Source organism: Myxocyprinus asiaticus, chromosome 28, assembly GCF_019703515.2.
Source record: "Myxocyprinus asiaticus isolate MX2 ecotype Aquarium Trade chromosome 28, UBuf_Myxa_2, whole genome shotgun sequence".
Taxonomy (NCBI): domain Eukaryota; kingdom Metazoa; phylum Chordata; class Actinopteri; order Cypriniformes; family Catostomidae; genus Myxocyprinus; species Myxocyprinus asiaticus.
Genome location: NC_059371.1, coordinates 11,987,605 through 12,010,831, shown reverse-complemented (window position 1 = coordinate 12,010,831; position 23,227 = coordinate 11,987,605). Strand labels below are relative to the sequence as shown.

General features: G+C 37.9%; 3 protein-coding genes and 1 long non-coding RNA gene across 6 annotated transcripts; 2 read left to right on the top strand and 2 right to left on the bottom strand.

Annotated features, from left to right (window-relative positions):
- The first annotated feature begins 279 nt into the window (after window positions 1-279).
- LOC127419260 (HAUS augmin-like complex subunit 8) lies at window positions 280-8,350 on the top strand. Of its 2 annotated transcripts, XR_007893629.1 has the most exons (11): window positions 280-405; window positions 970-1,031; window positions 1,109-1,167; window positions 1,310-1,442; window positions 1,724-1,834; window positions 1,917-2,008; window positions 2,095-2,253; window positions 2,349-2,490; window positions 3,399-3,540; window positions 6,041-6,219; window positions 8,203-8,350. XR_007893629.1 is itself a non-coding variant. In XM_051660523.1 (10 exons), the coding sequence occupies exons 1-10, from the start codon at window positions 341-343 to the stop codon at window positions 6,153-6,155; spliced, it is 1,080 nt and encodes a 359-aa protein (XP_051516483.1). In that variant the 5' UTR covers window positions 280-340; the 3' UTR covers window positions 6,156-7,242. The 2 variants fall into 2 exon arrangements, 1 of the variants encoding a protein (XP_051516483.1); XM_051660523.1 differs by lacking the exon at window positions 8,203-8,350 and having other exon boundaries at window positions 6,041-7,242.
- Window positions 8,200-13,411, bottom strand: LOC127419262 (lens fiber major intrinsic protein-like). Its single transcript, XM_051660526.1, has 4 exons — window positions 10,613-13,411; window positions 10,078-10,242; window positions 9,624-9,704; window positions 8,200-9,534 (listed from the first exon to the last, which is right to left on the bottom strand). Exons 1-4 carry the CDS (start codon window positions 10,970-10,972, stop codon window positions 9,349-9,351), a joined length of 792 nt encoding a protein of 263 aa, XP_051516486.1. The 5' UTR covers window positions 10,973-13,411; the 3' UTR covers window positions 8,200-9,348.
- LOC127419263 (uncharacterized) lies at window positions 9,422-10,798 on the top strand. Of its 2 annotated transcripts, XR_007893631.1 has the most exons (5): window positions 9,422-9,562; window positions 9,656-9,789; window positions 9,895-9,925; window positions 10,087-10,189; window positions 10,662-10,798. It is a non-coding gene; the product is annotated as an uncharacterized LOC127419263 (long non-coding RNA). The 2 variants fall into 2 exon arrangements; XR_007893630.1 differs by lacking the exon at window positions 10,662-10,798 and having other exon boundaries at window positions 9,656-9,793.
- A 175-nt stretch (window positions 13,412-13,586) lies between the features above and the next one.
- Window positions 13,587-23,227, bottom strand: LOC127419261 (aquaporin-4-like). The gene is made up of 6 exons (XM_051660525.1): window positions 23,213-23,227; window positions 22,201-22,395; window positions 21,642-21,803; window positions 20,238-20,402; window positions 19,606-19,686; window positions 13,587-15,049 (listed from the first exon to the last, which is right to left on the bottom strand). The coding sequence occupies exons 1-6, from the start codon at window positions 23,225-23,227 to the stop codon at window positions 14,834-14,836; spliced, it is 834 nt and encodes a 277-aa protein (XP_051516485.1). The 3' UTR covers window positions 13,587-14,833.

Genomic DNA, 23,227 nt, shown 5'->3' with positions numbered 1-23,227 from the left:
CAACAGCGTTTTTACTGTCAAAACTGTCATAAAAATGTTATTGTAAAGGAGTCTTTTTATAGTAGGAAGTTTATTATAGTTAAGTGATAAATTACAGTATATATATATATATATATATATATATATATATATATATATATATATATATATATATATATATAAAGTTGGATTGAAATAAAACTAACTTGGATTATTATTTTTATTTTTCAATTACACTCCAGTGCAGGAGGGGGCGCTCAACGCAACTCATGTCGGTACGTCAAGCACAGAGGAAGAAAACAACCGCGAAAATGCTCATATAAATAGGGGAGGGGCTCAAATCATAACTTTATAAACAAACATGGCATCCAAAAAGCTTACAGCTGTGCGGAAAGTAGAGAAAACATCTTTAGGGGATTCAAAGAAGTAAGACTATAGCTAGTGTTAATCTTTTAGTTAAACTTTAGTTCTTTTTATTTAATTTGTTAGTTCAGTGTTGTCAACCTAAAGGCAGTGTTTTCAATTCAGTGTCTTTGAATGCTGTGCATATTGTATGTTTGCCATAGATAAAGCACCACAATCTTGTATTTATTGCATGTGCATACTGGTTTTGGTCATGTTGAATCAACTGATGTGTTAATGTTTCTGCATTGTGGCTCTGGTTCTTTTTCTGTCATTCAGGAGAGAACAATAAAACATGAAAATTTTACTTCGTTTAACATTAAACAAGATGGAAATGTGTGTTTGTGTGAGTGAGACAAACATGGCATGGTAAAGTGCAGTTATCAATTAAAATATAAAATAGTTAAGGCAAATAACTAACAGACTTGTATTCATTTAATAAGTGAAACTCATTCAGATGATCACAAAATAGTAGATCTGGTGGCAAATTAATCCCATTCTTTCCTCAAGTAGTTAATGATGTTCACCTGTTTTTTAAGATGCAGTTTCAAAGTATGTTGATATTAAAAGGGCCTCTGTTTTTCTTAGTTCTACCACCGACAATGAAGTCAACAGTGGAAATGACAGCGGTGCAAGGAGGAAAACCAAAAGTGAGAGCATGTAATCATGACCTTTGTTTATTCACAGCTGGAATTTGTTCTAAAGCTTTCATGTGTTTTTTTTTTAGCCTCTGGCACAATTGTGAAGTCCCGGTACATGCAAACTGAACCGAAGGCTCATGCAAAGGTAACTGGCTGCATTATAATTGGACTAGATTGTAAGTTATGTGTTCATAGTGATGTTACTGGACTTCTGTGTTGCTGTCTCTTCTTAATAATTTCATGTTAATGTGCATCAGGGTTGATGTTTGAATTTGTGTTGTACATAGAATGGTGTGCCGCAGCAATCAACCCTGGTGCCACCCAGACCTTCCTCACCCAGAGTCAGCAGCACACGGAAGCTGAGAGAAGGCATGCAGTCAAGACGTACACTGAGTACACTGGCAGACGTTAACTCTACCTGTGAGTGTGTGGCCGTGTTATACCACCATTTCAGCAGTTTTGTCAGAATAGATCGGTGTTCTCGATAATGGATATTTTTCAGTCCGTTAATAGATTTCGATTACTTTTGCCTTCATATAGTGCTTATTTAAAGGCATAGCAATAGTTTATGGGCCTTGCAGAGCACTTTCCATTTTTCCCACTTCAGCAAGGTCATTTGAGGTTATTTGGTTGTTTCAGTCTTTTGTAATACCCAACTAATCTGATGAATATGGCATTAAGCACACAATGTCTTCCAACAGTGATGACCAGCATTGTAGAATCCTTAAATTTGGGGGAAAATATCATCATGCAGTCGACTGTGTTGGATGGCCACTGCATACGTCCAGATTTGGATGTCTCTGTCATCAAAGGTGTGGTACTCATGTAGTCTTGGACAATATGATTTTTTTTTTTTCATCAGAACTACTAGTATAACAGGTCAGTATTTTTCAGATAAAGTTGTGCCGCCAAGCACAGGGGACTCCAAAAATGATGAAAGGAGCCTGGCAATGGAAACATTTTTGTTGGCCTTCCTCACTGCTAAGGTCTCACGTTATAGCTTTTATCTACTTGTCTGCCAACATGTTGGTAGTAATTAGAAGTCCTTCATTTAATTGTATTTGTTATTTAGATTGAGCATAATACTCAGAAATTGAGAGAGGAGGCGGAGAAGAATATTCTGACTGTTATGGAGAAAGAGCGGCAGTTGCACGCACAAGTGAATCGCAAGACACGGCAGTGTATGCTTCTGGAAAAGCAGAAACAAATCAACAATTTGCTGGATTTACAAGTAACTTTTTACATATTTAACTATGTATTTCTTTTTAAATCAACATCTTAACATGTCTCGTATTTGAGTTCCCCCCTTTTATTATTTATTTTTAGATTGAGTCTTTAGGCCCTATTGCTGCTGCAGCAAACAAGTTTTCAGAGGAGTACGAGTCTTTTGCCACAGCAATTGATGCCACAAGGCACAAGCTCCCTGTGAAGAATGTGCACATTGGAGAAGACACGGGGAAGTTCTTAGGTGTGTATGTTCTTTGTACAGAACCTGAAAAATGGCAACATTTCAGTTGCATGCTCCCATTGAATTGACCATATGTTTCTTTAGAGACTTGGTAAATGTCTTGATTTTCCCTCATGCATCTCCTCACACTCTGCAAAGTGGCACAAAGTTGAAAAGGCACTAGAAGTATTTTTTACGCCTAAATAAATGAACCGTACTTGTTCTGACAAATGTTTAAAATGATGCACTCTCTCATAACAAACACGCTAGCCATTTCAGAGATGTAGAAAAGGGTGTTTCTCTACGTAAGGCAGGTCGCCCCATTATGGTGGCTGCCACAATGAATTCATGACTAGCCATGTCTTGCAATAGATGAAGTTACTAATTACAAACGCTCTGCTCCTGCACTTCCGTGTTCTTTTGGCAAAAATGAAAAGAACTGCTGGCAATGTGCGCTACGCTCAAATTGAGCTAAAAAATAACCAGAAAGTGCTGTTTGTGGGGTTGAAACAACCCATTTCCAAAAGGCTTTGGGAGATTTGGGCTTTAGAAGCATTACAATATTTTTCAGATGAAAATCTAAAGTTATGCCTTTTTGTCTTTATTTTGACTGCAGTCAAAGTAACTTGTTCAATTGAAACCTGCTGTCATTAAGTTTGAATATTGAATATGATGTTATTGTCTAAAATGTCAAATGTGGCACACGTGCATCACGCTGACCTCTATTTGATGTATGTGTTTACATTGTTTCTCTCTCTGATGTAAAAAGCGCATTCAACTGATATCTGTGGGATTTTTAAAATGTATGTAGGTGTTTAGCAGATGAAACAATTGACACAGTCAGCAATTTGTGATTTCTCGATTCGCAGTAATTTTACTTTTGAACCAGTTTTTTTAAATTTAATTTTTTTTTTATTTGTCTTGCACAGACAAAGCAGTAGGATATCTGAATCGGAGTGAGCGTACCTTGCAACAGTATACGCAGGACATTCCCACAGACTGTGAGGCATCAGCAGAGTGTCTCGGAGAGATGAAGAATGCAGCACGTGAGATCAGCCAGCAGTTGACAAAGTAGGAGCGCATCCGTATAGATGAAAGGCTTAATACCTGTGTGACCATAGTTCCAAGAGCTGTACCTTTTAAACCTAGTTCACATGCAGCTCTGGGTGCTGTTGATCAGGGTTTAACAAAATGCAGAATTCAGGAATCTGCTACCTTTCAGTAAATCATTTGCAATTTGAGTTGGCTACACCACACAGGATGTGGAATTGGAACTGAATTGGAATACAGGAAGAGGAATTTATTGAATTGCAGTTGCAAAAAATTCAACTCAAGCTGGGTTTCCATCCACGTATTTTTATGCACATTGAGGGATATTGAATAAAAACTACTGGATGGAAACTCCAAGATGTGAATTAAGTCTCCAATGCTCTGAGATGGATAATTATTTCTTCGATATAATTTATGCTCATTTCTTCTGATTGAAATACATTTACTGAATAAACTCCATTTGAATTTATTAGGAACACAAGATGCGCATCAAAGTCATGTGACTGAATAATTTGTTCCTAACTGGACTGACCACCAACCAATCGTTGCATCTGAAATGTTGCTCTGATCATCCTGAAATAAGTGTCCTGAAAATCTAAAGACTTCAAAGAGTTTGCAGAGTAAATAAGACTAATACAAACCAGAACTGTGCCGAAGATCAGGTTCATTGACACTTTTGAAAAATATCTTGTAGTTCTGTTCGGTAAAGTCAAAGATGGAGGAATGCACAAACATAGCGCTCCCAGAACTTTGTGACACTGTAACTCCCAGACATGAGACTTTAGAGGTTTTTTTTTTTTTTTTTTTTTTTGTCCGTGTGCTATAAACTGCAAGTATTTTATTACAAAAAAAGGGCTACAATTTCTTCGGAAGTGACTGTTTTGTTCTTTAGAACACGTGAGATGGAAACGCGGCTTTATTCGCGCTTTTTTTTTTTTTTTTGTTTTTTTTTTGCATAAATTAAATTCGCAGCGTGGATGGAAACCTAGCTACAGTCACACAAAACTATCCCTGAAAATACTTTTTTCACAACTGATAAGATACATTGCTCTAAGTTCAATACTGTCAATTTACACAGGCATCAAATTAGATTAATTTTGCCATACAGCACCACAAAATGTCCAGCACAATGGGTGATCCTCATTTCCTTTCCTTGCTTCCTAACTCCACCCTCTCAAAGGAATCGAAGCAAGACGTGTTTGTAAAATGAAATGTCCTTGCTCGCTCGCATGTCACTTCAGAGTGCGTTTTTGCGCAGCTGCAGTACCTCTGTGCTTGCCTTTTGTTATTGAAACTTTATTAATATTCATAATAAATACAAATAATTCAAGATGCACTGAAGTATGTGACAATTTAAGGTTTATTTAAACCACAAAGGTGAAACATGAATTAAAACTGTTGAGTGAGATGTGAAGGGGGAGGAGAGTTTTTTTCGTGCATCTGGTGCTTTGACCAAAAAGTCTTCTGCATATGATGCTCTGGTGTTTCCTCGCTCAAGCATCCTCCATAAGCTTCCTCCGCCTTGATCCTCGCCTCCTTCCGATGCATTTAGAGAATTGGTACATCCTTCATGATGGCAGACATTGATCGGTTTCCGGGTCACGGGCTCGAGAACGTAGGAGCAACAAAACGAGGATGCACAATTTAGGAAATGAGAAGCACTCATTGTGTTAACTTTATAGAAAAAAATATATATATTGACACCGATCAGCCACAACATTAAAACCACCTGCCTAATATTGTGTAGGTCCCCCTCGTGCCGCCAAATCAGCCCGCATCTCAGAATAACATACTGAGATTATATTCTTCTCACCACAATTGTACAGAGCGGTTATCTGAGTTACCGTAGACTTTGTCAGTTTGAACCAGTCTGGCTATTCTCTGTTGACCTCACTCATCAACGAGGCATTTCCATCCACAGAACTGCTGATCACTGGATGTTTTTTGAGATCAACAGTTACAGAAATACTCAAACCAGCCCCTCTGGCACCAGAACTGACAAAGTCTACAGTAACTCGGATAACCTCTCTGTACAATTGTGGTGAGAATATCATCTCAGAATGCTATTCTAAGATGCGGGTTGGTGCTGTTTTGGCGGCATGAGGGGGGCCTACACAATGTTAGGCAGGTAGTTTTAATGTTGTGGCTGATTGGTGTAAGGTTTTGTGGCAAGTTATTAAATGTTCTTCCATCATGGCACTTAAAATTAACTTTGAATTTCTGTTGGTGGTATTTCAAACATTTATCATTGAATGTTTCCAAAAACACCATGATAACATGGGTAATTCATCCTACAAATTTTAATTTCTTTAATTGTTTTATTTCTGCTTCCATATACATTAAAATTTGTTACAATTCTGCATCCTGTTCGCTACCTCAATACCTTAAAAGGTATTCTCAAATCAGTTTTTGAAGTGCACAACCCTGCTGCTGATTTGTGCCAATGTACATTTTAAAATTGTATGTTGATTTTATTTAATTTTGCATGTTCTTTTCTGATACTTTTTTTTTTTTTTATTAGGACTTTCTCTGCACTGCTGGAGGTGTCTTCACTAGTAAGACATGAGAAAGTTCTAGTACAGCAATCACTGGAGGAACATCAGATGGGATGGGACACAGCACAGACTCTCTTCTGATCCTCCATGTCATGATACAAACCGAAGAATTATATTGTTGTCTTGCATTACGTCATTGTTTCAGGTTTGACATTGATTACAAATGTAGGTATCTCATGTATTCAGATTGATATCAGTGATGGTGTGGATTTAAAAATAAATAGATAAGTGGCAAATTAATTCACAAACATTTTAAAAGAAAATGCATGTAATTAACTTTTATAGATGAGAAATAGTTTTGTACTGGGTTTATTATTAACAAGGCTATGGAGTTATTTGCCTATTCATTAAGCATTACAAGTCGATTTAGTCATGTCATCACCTTGCATACTATTACATTGGAAGTGTTGCATAACTGAAGCACTGAGAGCAATCTCTCTAAAACAATTCACCTAATTTTCGAACTCTGAAATATTTCCGGTGAGTTCTGTTGGCGTTAACCCCAAGGTAAATAATCAGAGGAGAAATAACATCAGAATGTAGTGGTGTGGGTTTATGTGTCACACAACCACAGGATGTAGAGCAGAATAATATGTTAATGTTGGATGATTTTCTAACAACAATTTCTGAAGGTGATGGTTTTTAAGTCATGCTGAATGTGAGGTTGACATGTCTATGGACTATATACCAGTAATTAGAACATGTACTCTGGTAAGAAAGGAGAGAATGGTGTGTTCATTATTTTGCTAAGGTGAAATAAGGTGCTGTAAAGTTGAAGCCATAAAAGTTAGCCTGTGCATGCTGACTGAAGCTGCTTGTCTTTTGTTCCAGTTGTTTGATGACTGTCAGTTTCAGCACTCATTTTATTCCAGTGTGTAATGAAACTGCGATTTATAACCGCAAAGAGGAGGAGGAGTAGTAGTAGTAGTAAATTTTATATTATAATCATAATGACATTATTATAATGAATGATAATATCTTGTCATATATTGCAAGCTTGAAATTATAAAGCAGCATAATTTAATATTTTTGTACCACCTAAAATAACTAGAAGTGGCTTACACCGGAAGCTGTTAACACTCCAGTTTGAAAATGGCTGCGCCCAAATTTCGTTGTAAAATGAGGTCCAGCCTTTAATGCATGTGCATTACCTTGCCTGAGAAACAAATTTTTTTTTTTTTTTTTTTTTAAGTGTGATTTGAGCAAGAGAAGTATAAATTATAATAGAATTCTAGCCTTTTTTTTTTTTTCTTTTTTTTTTCCTGATTTGAAATGTTGTTGTTGAAAAGTAATCTAGACCAGTTTTTGGAGATTTCAGTTTTCTGTCCGGTAGAGCTGTACTTGCATGACTGGAAACGGCTGCCCCAAGGAATGTTTCAGGTTTAGTATCATTCGAAAGCACTTGTAACATTGACTACCACAGAAAATACTTTTAATTAAAAAGAGAAAAAAATCACGATTACAGTAAGGCACTTACAATGGAAGTGAATGGGGCCCAGCGAGTCCATAAACAATAAAATACCCCGTTTCAAAAATATAGCCACAAGATGTAAACATTATACATGGTTTTAGTGTGATAACATTGTACTAATAAGGCTGGTAAGATATTTTCTTAAAGTCATTTTAATACAGAAATTTACATCTTGTGGCTGTACTTCTGAAACAAGGTGTATTTTAACGTGGACTGGCCCCAGTCACTTTCAGCACATTACTGTAACTGCATTGTTCTTTTAAATAGCGAGGGATGAGTTTTTTTTTTTTTTTTTTTTTTTTTTGTGTGTGTGTGTGTGGTAATAAACATTATGCCACAAAAGCTGTTGTTTGAGCACAAGGGCGTCAATTTGGCTTGAACACCGAGGGGGTTGCAACGTGAAGCATTTATGCCCCTGATTGAGCATGTATTGAACTTGGAAGTACAGTGACGGAGACACAGACTGTTATACAGCGTCATCTAGTGTTTTAGTATGTTAATCTCTGCCATTTCACATGCAGCAGCTTTACCATGACAAACTGCTGGGTGTGCGCATATGATGAATAACCCTTTTTCCCTCCCCATGTATTTATTTGCATTCAAATATGATTCATACTGTTTTTAATTTTTTTTTTTTTTTTTTTTTTTTTTCCCCAGTCATGGAAGTCATCCTCAAGATTTAATGAAAGGTAACACAGACACTGTAAACTTGAAGTCATTGCAAAGACTGGCTGTGTCTTTAAAACAGATCAGTCCACGGGTGGATTGTGTGTAAGTTAAAGAATGGAATATAATTACAGACAATACAGTTTGGGGTGTCTTAGATTCCCGTTTAAAAAAAATAAATAAATACACGAGCATGGTACAAACAGGCGAGCTGTAATGATAAAAACCCAAAATAAATGCTCAGTTGACAAACACAATACACTCCCAAAAACACTTGGTCATTCACTAACTAAACACACACATACATACATGCATACCTGGGTATGTCCTCCTGAAGACCCTCACACACACACACAAAAAGACGCACTCACTTGCACACCAACGTGGACTCTCACACAGAAATAAAAAGGAGGGAAAAAAATATATAGTGTAAAACCCTGGTTAAGTTGCATGCGTCTGCATTTTGTGTTGTAGAAAACAAAATTGAAAATGTGTAATCGGGTGAAAAGCATGCCTAAATGAACTGTTCTAGCCCCTCTCACAATGAACTTCACCCACATTCAAAACCCCGCCCTCATCCCATTGGTTCTGCCACCTGGACCACTGCCTCAGCACTGCCCTGTGCCCTGCATTTCAATAACATATCAGTATATAGGAACAAACCTAGAATATTACACAGAATTTCAAGAATGTAACCGATTTTTCCCTTAATGTCCTTTTAAATGGGTCGTTCAACCAAAAATGAAAATTCTGTCATTTACTCACCCACTGTTCATGTTGTTCCAAACTATTATGACTTTCTTTATTAGGCAGAATGTTAGCCTCGGATGTAATGAAAGTGAATTGTGGCTGAGGATAACAGTCTGCCTAATATCACCTTTGGTGTTCCATGAAAAAGTCATACAAAATAAGAACAACATAAGGTGAGTAAATGATGACAATTTTCATTTTTAGACCATCCCCTGATTTTATTATCAGTAGCGTAGTAGATATGTTCCCTTATTGGTGAGTAACACCCACCCAGATTTTATTTAATGTAGCATGTTTTTTCTAGTGTGTTTTAAAGTCCGTTGGATGGGGAGGTGAGATGGTCCAGGGAGGTAGAGCCAGATTTCGGTCCACAGGTTATTTGCAGGTTTATAGGGTTTGAGTCTTGAGCTCAATGGGATCACCATGAGACTCCTGCTGGTTCTCGGCCTCTGGAGGTCGGCTGCCCTTGAGTGTGGCTAGTCGTTCAGAGAGACCCCGCATACGGGGGAATAGCATGAAATCATACAGGATGGCACCCATAGCACCACCAATCATGGGCCCCACCCAGTACACCTGTCACAGAACACGGAGAAAGCCAAAGGTAAAGAAATATTACGATAGATTCTCTCTTTCGTGACTAGATCCTGATTTGTGTTTCTTACCCAATGGTTGATGAAATTCCTTATGATAACAGCAGGAGCGAAAGACCTGGCAGGGTTCATACCTGCTCCAGTGTAGTACATCTGGTTCAAAGAGAAACAAAAGAGATATTTAAAAGGATGTTTCATCCAAAAACTACTGATCTATTTTCCATGGAGCACAAAAAGTGTATGTAAGTCACCATTCAAATTCATTACGTTTTTTTTCATACCATGAAAGTGAATTGTAAACGAGGCTGTCAGTCTCTAACATAATGCCTTTTGTTTTCCACAGAAGAAAAACAAATATGTTTGGAATGATGAGGGTGAGTAAATAAAGACAGAGGTTTAATCTTTTGATCTAAGTGTACTATACATAAAATCTTCGGTCTATTTTCTGTGAACTGCACATTTTAAAATACTTTCATACTTCAGACTATTAATAGTAATACTAAAATATTTCTCTAATCTTTCTCACCCCCATCAGGTGGCCCATGGTGATGGAAAAGCCAATGGACAGAGCGGCAGAACCCAGGCGTCCATTTTTTCGCTCATCTGTGACGGCAAAGACGCAGACCACCAGTTGCATGGTGAGGAACACCTCCACTGTGGTCGCCATGCCCAGACTCATTCCTGGCTGCAGCTGTAGGATAACACATAGACAGGGTTAGGAAAGAATTAGAACGCTGCAGCACCCCTTTCCATTAGGGCATATTAATGTAGCACTATGACTGTTCTAGGTTATGTGAGCTGAGCACTATAAATAAGGATTTGCCTCTCATTAATTAAATACTTTCCACATATCTAGCTTTAACACTTTTGCTAAAGAAGTCAAACTCAAATCATAGTGTGTTTTATTATTTTAACACACAAAGAATTGCATTTTGCTATATTTAATCCATTGATGTAAGAATACCTAAGTGTCGTCTACATTCATTTTAATGATGTAACACTTTTGAAGTGATGTCAATTTAAAGGACCAAAATCATGTTCTTGAGGCTACCTAAACTTACCGTGTTGAGTGCGAATGTGCCTCTCATGTTGTTGGGTGTAACTCCATAGAGGGCTGCGGCTCCTGCCAGTGCCCCCAGGCACTGAGCGCAAATGTAGAAGAAAGCACGGAACAGAGACATCTGAGAGCCAACTAAGTAGGCGAAGGTGACGGCCGGATTGATGTGTCCTCCGCTGATGTGGCCAATGGATTGGATCAGTGTGGCGGCAGCAAAACCGAAGCAGAGGGCAGTGTGGAAGATGTGGTACGGTCCGGAGGTCCAGCGAAGTGCTGCACCCATCCCGAAGAAAACAAAGAACATGGTGCCGAAAAACTCGGCAAACACCGCCCGCCAAAATATTACAGAGCGGAACTCCCACATAATGATTTGAGTTTTAAAACTTAAATCCTGTTTGACTTTTGCTAGTTGAGTTGAAGCTGCCACAAATGGTAAACAAAAAGGAAATAAGGGGCAAAAAATCCACCTAGCAGAGCTAGCCGTCAGTTAAGGCTGTGTGGGAACCCGTAAGTAAATGGTTGCACATGTAGCCACACACAGGTCTTCTCTGCCAGCGTTGTTTCTCTTTTGACTGCACAACACCCAGAATGCTAACAAAACATGAAGTGATGTGGTTGTGTGTATGCACGCAAGAAAATTTGGAGGGTTTTGTCAGAAATACCTGGACATTGATGCTAAAGCTACAGGGCTAATTCTAGCAATGAGACACAGAAGAGGTTACAGAGCATATCCTGCCGACATCATATAGACCTGGTCTGATGGACCATAAAGGGGCCATTGGGGGCATTTATAATGCCCTTGGGGCCCAGCGTGACGACATAATCCTCCCGAGAGGCAGAAGCTAAAGGGGGTATCCCATATCAACCACACGGCACTCACTTCTCTCTCCATTAAACTCAAAGAGAGTGAGATTAAGATGAACACCATGGGTCAGTGGGAAAGGAAAACCTATGCCACCTGAAAGAGCAAATTAAATCCACCAATGAGATTTTAGCTGTCCTATGGGAACATTCTGTTAAAGAAAATGAAATGTCTCATTCAAGTTTGCTTTCTAAAAGGATGTTGCTTCATTTAGAAAGAGGGAATACACAAAAGTGGTATACATGTAAAAGATGTCTAAAAATGGGAAACTTTATCTTTTGTCATTGATATTGAAAGAGATACAAAGTGAATTTATTTTTACAGGTTAGACAGGGGAGTTAATGCTGAATTGACTTTACACACAGGCATAGAAAACACACACCCGCACATCTGCGGAAAAATGTCACGCATCTGCACATGTGCAATGTGCCTCCATCCCTTAGGAGAGAGATATGACTGAATAGTGTTAAGGTACATGCATCAAAATTCCTGACCACAGGAAACCCATTGTGCCTCAGAGCATGAAGCTAGTGTGTAAAAACATTTAGTCTTGACTTTTGGAATTACAGAGAAAATGTCAAAATGTCAGCTTTTAATAAATAGTAAGCTAATGTTTTTTTTTTCCCGGTTTACCTCAGGTGTGCTGAGGGGCCTGCATGTGTACCGTTGCTATAGTGTTATGAATGTTGCTTATACAATTCTTAAACAAAATACAGCATATTGCAACAAATTTATTTGCTTGGAGAAGAAAATCTAAAGAGAGTAAATGATTTCGGGGTCACGTTCAGAATTAAAATGTTTGGGTTTGGTTGGGTTACACAGTCTTGAATACGGGCCAGGTTTGGACTTCAACGTAAGGTACCTATAGACCTCGAAGTAGAACACATCCATAGTTAATGAGATGAACTACACCTTTGGTTATTCTTCTAGGACACCTGTGTTAACTTGAGGGGAATTGACTTCATACATCCATTTAAAATCAACTTGGGACCAGCTGGTTAGAAGTACTTGCAAACATGGCTCAGAAAAATTTAGTTCTGAGAAAAGGCCTAGCAGAATTTTTTTGCAGATTCCAATTGGCTTTATATTTGTTTTATCTGCAATAAAAATTTAACTATTTGAAGTGTTGCTCAAAGAGTTTTCTCAGCAAACCGTCATGGGAAACCCATTGTGAAACATCATGAACATCTTTACAGTAATGTTTAATGAAATTGTTATCTCTCAGCAACTCAGGCAGTATTTAATAATGAATGATTGTGGCAAGAAAATTTGTCAGGGCTTGGATTTGATACAGTGTGATGTCACAACTCTAAACATGAAGATTGTGATAAAATGCAAGGAAAATCAGTGCAGTTTACGGATACATCATGAAGGTGCATGAATGATGTTGGTATGTTTCTGGGTGCCTCTGGTTTGTTCAGGGCAGAAGTGATTAGGCAGAGGTTTGTATTGTGCGAGTTGCAGATCGCTGGTGGCGGGGCATAGGGCCTCATAGCCAGATAAAGCCCTGGAAAATCCCTCTGTTAGGAGAGCTGACGGTGAATTAGGATAGCTGATCTCATCTGTTTTACTCATTCACTCACCCAACTACGCGTGCACACACACACATGCATACTGAACAAAACAAAATGCTGGCTGGCACTGTGTGGATGTTCTTCATTGTTTAAGTGCATATGTGTATGTATGTTATAGGACCTACAAGATTAATATGTATGTTGGAGAGTATGTGCATGTGTGTTTGCATGTGTACTGAAGTCTGAATGTGTAACAGTACAGATGGTTGCACACTTCCAAACTATCAAATGTAAAATCATTAAGACATTTTAATGCTTTTTAAATGATCATACTGTATATAGTTAGACTAGTTATATTTATACATTTATGCTAAATATTTAAATACAATAAAACATCGTGCTTATTGTAAGAACACAGGGAAACAAAGAACTGATATTAATATAACATTTTATTTTATGCCACTATTACATGTTAAGATGTGAGTTTTTTTATTTTATTTCAGAGTATATTGCAAGTCTACGAAATGTGTGATGAGCAAAATAATTTACAACTTTTTGTGTAGTGCATGCAAGGAAATGTAAAAGCATAGGTTGTTGTACATGTGCTAGTATATTCATATTCTTATTTGATATACTATACACAAGATTACATTTTGATGTTACTTAAGTGCAGGAAGAGCTTAAGAACCATTTACACATTCACTTAAAACTGAATTTTCGCTCCGAATCACAAAGTAAACAAATGTACTTATGTATATGAGACAAAAAAGAAAACAATTATAGTTTTTGCAACACCATAAATAATTGAACTAATATGAAGATATGACACTTACTGTTGGCAAACACACATGTAACACTTCAAAAGCTTTAAAACACTTTAAACTATTGTTGATAGGTTAAAGCTGTGACATTCACAATGTAATTCTGCAGTTATTTGGTTAATAGTGGGAAGAAGTGGTTAAATATTATTGAACTAAAACAGCAAGCTTGGCACTTTTATAACTATCCATGAAGGTTATGTACAAATACGTCATTCATTGTTCATAGACAGTTTAAGGTAGTTCAAAACTAGAGTACTTCAAAGTGTAAATTGCTTCTGGTCAACAATAGAAAATTCTACTATGAAAACAAAATTGTCAGAAACCTTTAGTGAAAGATTATGAAAATATTTGATTTTGATTCTCTTTGCTGGTTAGAAACCCTGATTAGTGAACAGTGCTCACTGATTTAAAATCAATGGGTTATTCTCTGCTTTTGACATTAAAACAAAAACAGTCATGCTCACAACCCTTACACACATTGAATAAGCCCATAAGAACGGATGGAAAAGTGTTCACATGCAACGCACGTTTGAAGATTGGTTTTTGTTTGCTCATTAAGCACAATCAGTGTTAGAATGTGCATGTTAACACGCTCCTTGTCACATCAGAATGTCCTCTCATAGGCTTTCACACTCCGCTTATCCCAGGGTTAATGTCATTTTTAACCCAGGATGCTCAAGCATGTTAAGCACTTATAAAGCAATTTTGACATTATTTTTAAACAGATTCATTTACAGGAACAGCTACTGTCACGCTACTGAAAAATTGTAGTTTAGTTAGCAGTGTCGCTACTTTTAGTTACTCCCAAACACTGGCAGTCCTTCTGTAGAGCAGAGATAGTGCTGAACTGCAGTGCCAAAAGTACACAGTGTAAATTTCTAATCCTCTGTCAGTGTAAATCCAACCGGAATTCTTATTCAGATGGAGAGGTTTGGTTCAGTGTGCTTGTAAGGCCTAATTTTAAACTACTTGCTGTGATGGTCTATAAAACTCTCAGAACACTGCTTACCGCCCGCCCTATCTTGAGTTTAGCTGTGCTCCAGTTTGTTGCTTTGTTTGTTTCTCATGGCGCTCTGTGTGACAGTGGACAGGGAAGATCGAGACACACTGGCTGTCTCCACTATCTCAATGTCCTTACAGGTCAAACAAGCCACCAACTTTTGCCTGGATGCGCTGGGTGCAAAGATAAACTCATGAGATACTCCAGCCATAACTGCACCTAAAATTGGCCCAATCCAGTACACCTGAAAAAGAGAGAATAGCTAAGTAAAAAGATTGACATTTTCTACTACATGGTTGAAAGCATAGTGCAAGCATAACATAAATCTTAACTCTTCATAAAAAGATTAATCTCATAAGGGCTTTTCACACTTGAAATTGTTAAACAAGTTTCATTATTAATCTTGGTTAAATGTAATCCTGGGTTATATTGTTTCATGTTTTACACTATTTATACTTTACCCTGGGTAAGTAATTAATCCTGGATATTCATGTTCTGAGGTTCCACACTGTATATTTGTAAACCCTGGGTTAACTCGTATTCACGTATTTATGAGGTCAGTAACATTGATTGGAGGAACAAAGAATGCAACAGGCTCGTGGCCTGTGTAAATAACTGCTTATCTGAGGAAACATACAACAAATACACATGTAAAAATTAATACTGTCTCTTCATCACTCCATTTATTGCCATCAGTGTTCAACATTCTCTCAGACGTTGAAACTAAATAGCATGTGAAAGTTTCTGTGACTACAAAGCACATGAATATTTAGAGAGGTCAGCACCGAGGCATTTTATGATTGGTTGTCTCTTGACATTTCACACTGTATATCTTTGTCACCACAATGCAGGGTTAACATCACCCCCTTTCAAAATTACCAGAGTAAAACGTTGCTTAACTTGGGGCTAAAAGTGGCCTTAACCCTGGGTTAAAGGAATGTTCCGGGTTCAATAAAAGTTAAGCTCAATCGACAGCATTTGTGGCATAATGTTGATTACCACACAAATTAATTTAGGCTCGTCCCTCCTTTAAAAAAAAAAAGCAAAAATCGAAGTTACAGTGAGGCACTTACAATGGAAGTGAATGGAGATCATTTTTGGAGGGTTTAAAAGCAGAAATGTGAAGCTTATAACTTTATAAAAGCACTTACATTAATTCTTCTGTTAAAACTCATGTATTATTTGAGCTGTAAAGTTGTTTAACTTAAAATTGGCTAGAACTTTACACAGAAAAGGTTATTAAGTGATTTTACCATACTAAAATCATGTTTATACACCTGCACGATATCCTTTGTCTTGTGGCTATACTTTTGAAATGGTGAGTGTATTAACATTCAAAAATTGGTCCCACTGCAACCTCGATTTTTGCTTTTTTTTTTAAAGGAGGATCGAATCTAAATACATTTTTTGTGGTAATCAATAATATGCCACAAATGATGTTGATTGATCTTAACTTGTATTGAACCTGGAACATTTCTTTAACATCACCCCGTTTCAAAATTACAAGTGTGAAATGATTCTTAACCCAGGGTTAAAAGAGATGTTAACCCAGGGTAAACATCACCCCCTTTCAAAATTACAATAGGGAAATGTTGTTTAATCTGGGGTTAAAAGTGGCCTTAACCCTGGGTTAAAAGAGATATAAGCCCAGTGTTAAGGGCAGTTTGAAAAGCCCTATTATTTGTGTTCTAGCAGTCCATTGTTCAAGTACTAATTATGTTAAGAAATTTAGAAATTACAAATAAAAGTTTTTCATATTCTCCTTTTTTTTATTATTATTATTATTATTTTTTAATATTTTCTCCCCAATTTGGAATGCCCAGTTCCCAATGCGCTCTAAGTCCTCGTGGTGGCATAGTGACTCGCCTCAATCCGGGTGGCGGAGGACGAATCTCAGTTGCCTCCGTGTCTGAGACCGTCAATATGCGCATCTTATCACATGGCTTGTTAAGTGCGTTACCACGGAGACATAGCGCGTGTGGAGGCCCACGCTGTTCTCCATGGCATCCACGCACATCTCACCATGAGCCCCACCAAGAGCAAAAACCACACATTATAGCGACCACGAGGAGGTTACCCCATTTGACTTTATCCTCCCTAGCAACCGGGCCAATTTGGTTGCTTAGGAGACCTGGCTGGAGTCACTCAGCATCTCCTGGATTGGACTCTAGGATAGGGTTGCACTAGCTGTGCATAAGTTCTGAAGTAAGTTAGGACGTAAAGTTCACACAAAGGGCTTAGTAACTACTAGTTAGTTTGTAACTAAGTCAGAGTTGAATTTGGTTGCACCACCTGTTCTTAAGGCAAGACTTAACTAGTAGGTCGTAAGCTCTCCGTAATGTAATGCATAGTCGCATAATATGATGTTGACCTGTATTGATCCAATAAACAGCCTTGAAATTTGTGCTCAGAAGTGTTAAAAAGCCGTGAATTTCAGTTTGATCTTGTTACAGTTGATGTTCAAACCTTGTTTGCTCACGTAACTGTCAGCTGTAATAAATTATATCCCCATTAAAATACGATTCGTAAAAAAAGTATATTTGATAAATAGTATATTTGCCCTGTGTAAATAACAATATATAGGAACTGTATCTAAAATAAATGAGGGGTGATAAATAAATACTAATACAACAGGCTGGAAAAATACATTTTAATATCCTATATATATATTTTGAATGTGTTGACACCGGCCGACGCATCCTGAAAACTGCACTGTTAATTCGGTTTCATGCTGAAGAGCCACTTAAAAGTTTTTTTTTTCTCTCTCTCTCATAAATGTCAACATCATAATGTACAGTGCATCCGGAAAGTATTCACAGCGCTTCACTTTTTCCACATTTTATGTTACAGCCTTATTCCAAAATGGATTAAATTCATTATTTTCCTCAATTCTACAAACAATACCCCATAATGACAACGTGAAAGAAGTTTGTTTGAAATCTTTGCAAATTTATTCAAAAAATAAATAAAATAAGTATTCACAGCCTTTGCTCAATACTTTGTTGAAGCACCTTTGGCACCAATTACAGCCTCAAGTCTTTTTGAGTATGATGCTACAAGCTTGGCACACCTATTTTTGGGCAGTTTCTCCCATTCTTCTTTGCAGGACCTCTCAAGCTCCATCAGGTTGGATGGGGAGCGTCGGTGCACAGCCATTTTCAGATCTTTCCAGAGATGTTCAATCGGGTTCAAGTCTGGGCTCTGGCTGGGCCACACAAGGACATTCACAGAGTTGTCCCGGAGCCACTCCTTTGTTATCTTGGCTGTGTGCTTAGGGTCGTTGTCCTGTTGGAAGATGAACCTTCGCCCCAGTCTGAGGTCCAGAGCGCTCTGGAGCAGGTTTTTTATCAAGGATGTCTCTGTACATTGCTGCATTCATCTTTCCCTCGATCCTGCCTAGTCTCTCAGTTCCTGCCACTGAAAAACATCCCCACAGCATGATGCTGCCACCACCATGCTTCACTGTAGGGATGGTATTGGCCAGGTGATGAGCGGTGCCTGGGTTCCTCCAGACATGATGCTTGCCATTCAGGCCAAAGAGTTCAATCTTTGTTTCTCATGGTCTGAGAGTCCTTCAGGTGCCTTTTGGCAAACTCCAGGTGGGCTGTCATGTGCCTTTTACTGAGGAGTGGCTTCGGTATGGCCACTCTACCATACAGGCCTGATTGATGGAGTGCTGTAGAGATGGTTGTTCTTCTGGAAGTTTCTCCTCTCTCCACAGAGAAACGCTGGAGCTCTGTCAGAGTGACCATCGGGTTCTTGGTCACCTCCCTGACTAAGGCCCTTCTCCCCCGATCGCTCAGTTTAGCCGGGCGGTCAGCTCTAGGAAGAGTCCTGGTGGTTCCACACTTCTTCCATTTACGGATGATGGAGGCCACTGTGCTCATTGGGACCTTCAATGCTGCAGCAATTTTTCTGTACCCTTCCCCAGATCTGTGCCTTGATACAATCCTGTCTCGGAGGTCTACAGACAATTCCTTGGACTTCATGACTTGGTTTGTGCTCTGACATGCACTGTTAACTGTGGGACCTTATATAGACAGGTGTGTGCCTTTCCAAATCATGTCCAATCAACTGAATTTACCACAGATGGACTCCAATCAAGTTGTAGAAACATCTCAAGGATGATCAGTGGAAACAGGATGCACCTGAGCACAATTTGGAGTGTCATGGCAAAGGCTGTGAATACTTATGTACATTTGAATTTTTTTTTCTTTTTTTTCCGTTTTTTATTTTTAATAAATTTGCAAAGATTTCAAACAAACTTCTTTCACGTTGTCATTATGGGGTATTGTTTGTAGAATTTTGAGGAAAAAAAAGAATTTAATCCATTTTGGAATAAGGCTGTAACATAACAAAATGTGGAAAAAGTGAAGCACTGTGAATACATTCCTGGATGCACTGTATGTCGAAATGATTGATGCCTGTCACGCAAAACATGAGCTCATTGATGTCATAAAATATCAGTCTGCTTTTTTATTCCATCCGTTATGCCTGGTTGAAGTCTGCCGTAAATATTTAGTTTATACATAGGGTTACGTAAATTTAATGGTGCAATGCTCAAATATTTAGTAGTGCGTAAATTGTGACTTAGTGCCCATTTACGCCACAACTAGTCTAATTTTAAACTTGCAGCTGGTGCAACCGGCCTCAGGGGTGGTAGTCAGCGTCAATACTCGTTGAGCTATCCAGGCCCCCCATTTTCTCCCTTCTTTAGATAGATTTGACTAGTTAACCAAGCTATTTTGAGAAAGAACTGCTTGTCAACAGAACTGATAATAATTGTATTGCGTAGCTTACCCAGTGGTGTTCCCAGTATCCAAGTATTATGGCAGGACCAAGAGAGCGAGCTGGGTTCAGGCTAGCACCTGAAAATCTTCCCTGAATCCACACACACAAACATTTTTAGCTATATTTACTATGATATATGCAAAGGGAGGACAAAATAATGGGAAAATTATATGAAAAAAAAAAAAAAAGTTATGTAACTAAAGTAGAATTAAAAATTGTTGACAAAAGATTACTGGATTGAGTGTTCCTTTATCTTTAATGTTCTTGAGAATGGCACTAGCAAAAAAAAAAGTTACATTCTTGATTTCCAAGGAAGGTCCAATGTACTGATAAAATGTAAGTCAGTTTGGGTGAAAGTGTCTACAAATAAATGTAAATGCAAACTGCATTTGATTCTGCCAATCAAAATAACCTAATAATTCTAATAATATAACAGTGAACAAAAGCATTGAAAGAGAGTGTTCATGAAAATAGCTTGTCAACAGTTTTACCGTCCCATTATAAAGGCCAGAATCAAGGCTTCAGGCTACACTATTATCCAGCAGTTTGTTATGGAAGCACACATTACATCAAACTACACATTATTTGTCATTGTTGTACCAGTAAATATACAGTAAACATACACATTTGCACACACTTACAGCAATGAATATTGCAGTGGTTACGGCAAACCCAATGGCCAAGTTTCCGGGTTCACTGCTTTCCCTCCTGCGTTGATCTTCCACAGAGAATACAGTGAAACCCAGGACAAACGTGGCTAGCATCTCCATCCCAAGAGCTTGGCCTGCATTCATTTCCACAGGGACCTGCAAAGAAGGAAATAGAATTACATTGTAATTGGTGATAACATTGAGTATGTCATGTTGAATCTCAACAGTATGAAATGGTAAATATCCAATAATTGTAAAAACATCACTAAAGAGTATAATCTTAACACAGACCCATTGATTATCATTCCATTAATCTTTTTGGGGTTTTATTCTGACGGCTGTTTGAAAAAACAGCAGTCGATGGGGCCATATTGTATTTAAAAAATAAAGAAAATACAGAAACTGAAATATGGTTCAATGAAATACAACAAATGAAATGCGGTAGAGGCTAATGTCAAAAGAAAACACAAACAGAGCATTAGCCTACCCATTTGCTTCGGCATACATCACCTTAATACATGCTTATATCATTCACAGCATTTTATGCATTTAAGCACTTGCTCAAATCACTCACAGTATTTTATGCATTTAACACATGCTTAAATCACTCACAGTATTTTACTTATTTTTAACCAGATTTTGTTTCTAAGGATATGTATTGCAGTTTAAAACAATAGAATTCTCATTACACGTTTTCACATACTATAACACATATTACAGTTGTTTGGAAAACACTCTGGGCCATAAATCATTCAATAAGATATGATTAATACTAAATTTACATACCCTGGCACGTGTGCACAAATGTGGTCAACCTCTATACGTACAATCCATATGCATCCCAAAGAATTCTCAAAGGATGAACAAAATCGGGAGCTCTCTAACATCACACATGTGTGTAACACAGCGGGCGTCGCAAAACTCTTAAAGTGGCCACGTCCAATTTATGACCAGAGTTAAATTACATTACATTTCTCCACTTGGCTACATTTTCAGATTAAAATGAGGTTTGAAGGTAACTACAGTTTTGCTAAGTAGGAAGTGTTCCAGGATCAACATCTGTTTTTGGTCATAGAACAAGATTCCTGTCCAACAAACATAGTCCCAACTCTTTCCCCAACCATAGTCGTGGGAAATAGGGGTGCTGGGGATGCCGCAGCACCCCCTGTTCAAAATCCGTTCCCGCGGCCTTGTCCCCAACCCCAACCTAGCACTAACCATAAACTACTGTACATCCTAAAATCGGGGGGAAGGTGGGTCAGAATGTTGTTCAAACCCCAACTCTTAAGTCTAACCCTAAGAATATTGGTGAAATCAAGTAGGACATGTGAGTTGGTTTAAACTCAATGCCCTTTAAAACCAACTAATCCCTTCTCTGTCATTCTTCAACTATACCTTGTTGATGTAGTTCTGTGCAGTGGACTTCAGGGGCAGGGTGAGGTAGAGTATCCCAGTTGAGAGGATGCCCCCCAAACACTGGGCTACCAGATAAACTACAGCCCTCAAGACATCTACCTTCCGTGTCGCCAAAAGTGCCACAGTTATTGCAGGATTTACCTGTAAACAAGAAAAAAGCATTAAAGAAATTGACAAAACATTCTCAAATACTCTTACTCAATATATTTACTTGCTAAAGTCAGTTTTGATTCCCAGAGAACACACAAACGGATAAAATACGTATCTCAAGTGCATTGTAAGTCGCTTTTAAGCATCTGCCAAATGAAACATAAACACTGTTTCACAGGTGTTAGAGCCTGTTCTTTTAATTTACAGCAAAATACCTATAAAGTTACATTTTCATTTATTCATTTAGCAAGATGTTTGAAAGCAACTTATATTTTTCAGTTTGTGTGTTCCCTGGATATTGAACCCATGACCTTGCTGCTGTTAGTGCCATGCTTTGCCAGTTGAACCACAGTAATAAAAAACTTGCAGATAAATCATAGTTCTTTACCTGAGCCCCACTGATTTCACCAAAGCAATATCCCAGAACCACAGTTGCCATACCAGCAGCCAGTGCTGGGTAGATGGGCCCTGGGGAGACCCCGTCCGGCCCCGGCACTAAAGAGCCCAACACGGCAGACACAAAGACCAGGGAACCCAGGATCTCTGCCAGAATCCCCTGCCAAAACTGACGGCTCCTCAGCTCCTGTTGTGTGTGAGTGAGAGAGAGAGAGAAAGAGAAAAATAATGAAAATGGATGGAAAAACCTGTGATACCATTTAGGGATGCTTGAACTCCATTAATAACAACCAAACAATTTGTACCCATATATATAAATAATACCTAAAAACATTTTTTTTTTTTTAATAATGTGCATTCTCAAGTGTGGCTGTAAAGTCTTTCATTTCAAAATATTACAAAATAAATGGTGAATCATTCTTTTATATGATGATAGTGATTTAAAGTTCTTACTGAACTATAACTAAATTTGAGTCTAATCCAGACTAGTCTAAATTTAAGTCTAAAGTCAAACTTTAAGGCAATAAAAATATCTTAATGTGAACACTTTTGCTAAACTTCATACAATGTATCTCAACACAAAATATAATTTGTTATAGACAAATTATCATTGAAACTTACATTATCTATTTTACATGATTCAGAGAAGCTAAATGACTCAGAGGTACTGCTGACAGACAACTAGTACAAAAAGAAAGAAAAAAAATATAAAAATAATATTTGGAATCAGTTCACAATAAAATACATGTATTTATCTTAGTAAAAATGCATTTATCCTCCTATTTAAGAGGAGAACATTTTTATCTGGAAAGACATTATTGAAATCTATTGACACAATTTCTCCACTACCAAAAACTACATAGATGTTACCAAAACTTTCAAGTTACTTAAAAGCCATTAATTCGCACTAAACCCTGATGATTCACAGAAACTGGATGCTAAATGCAACTGAATCGATTTAAACAAAATCCTTCAGTCAATGAATGTGCTATATTCATCCTTACCTGTCTGATTCCCAT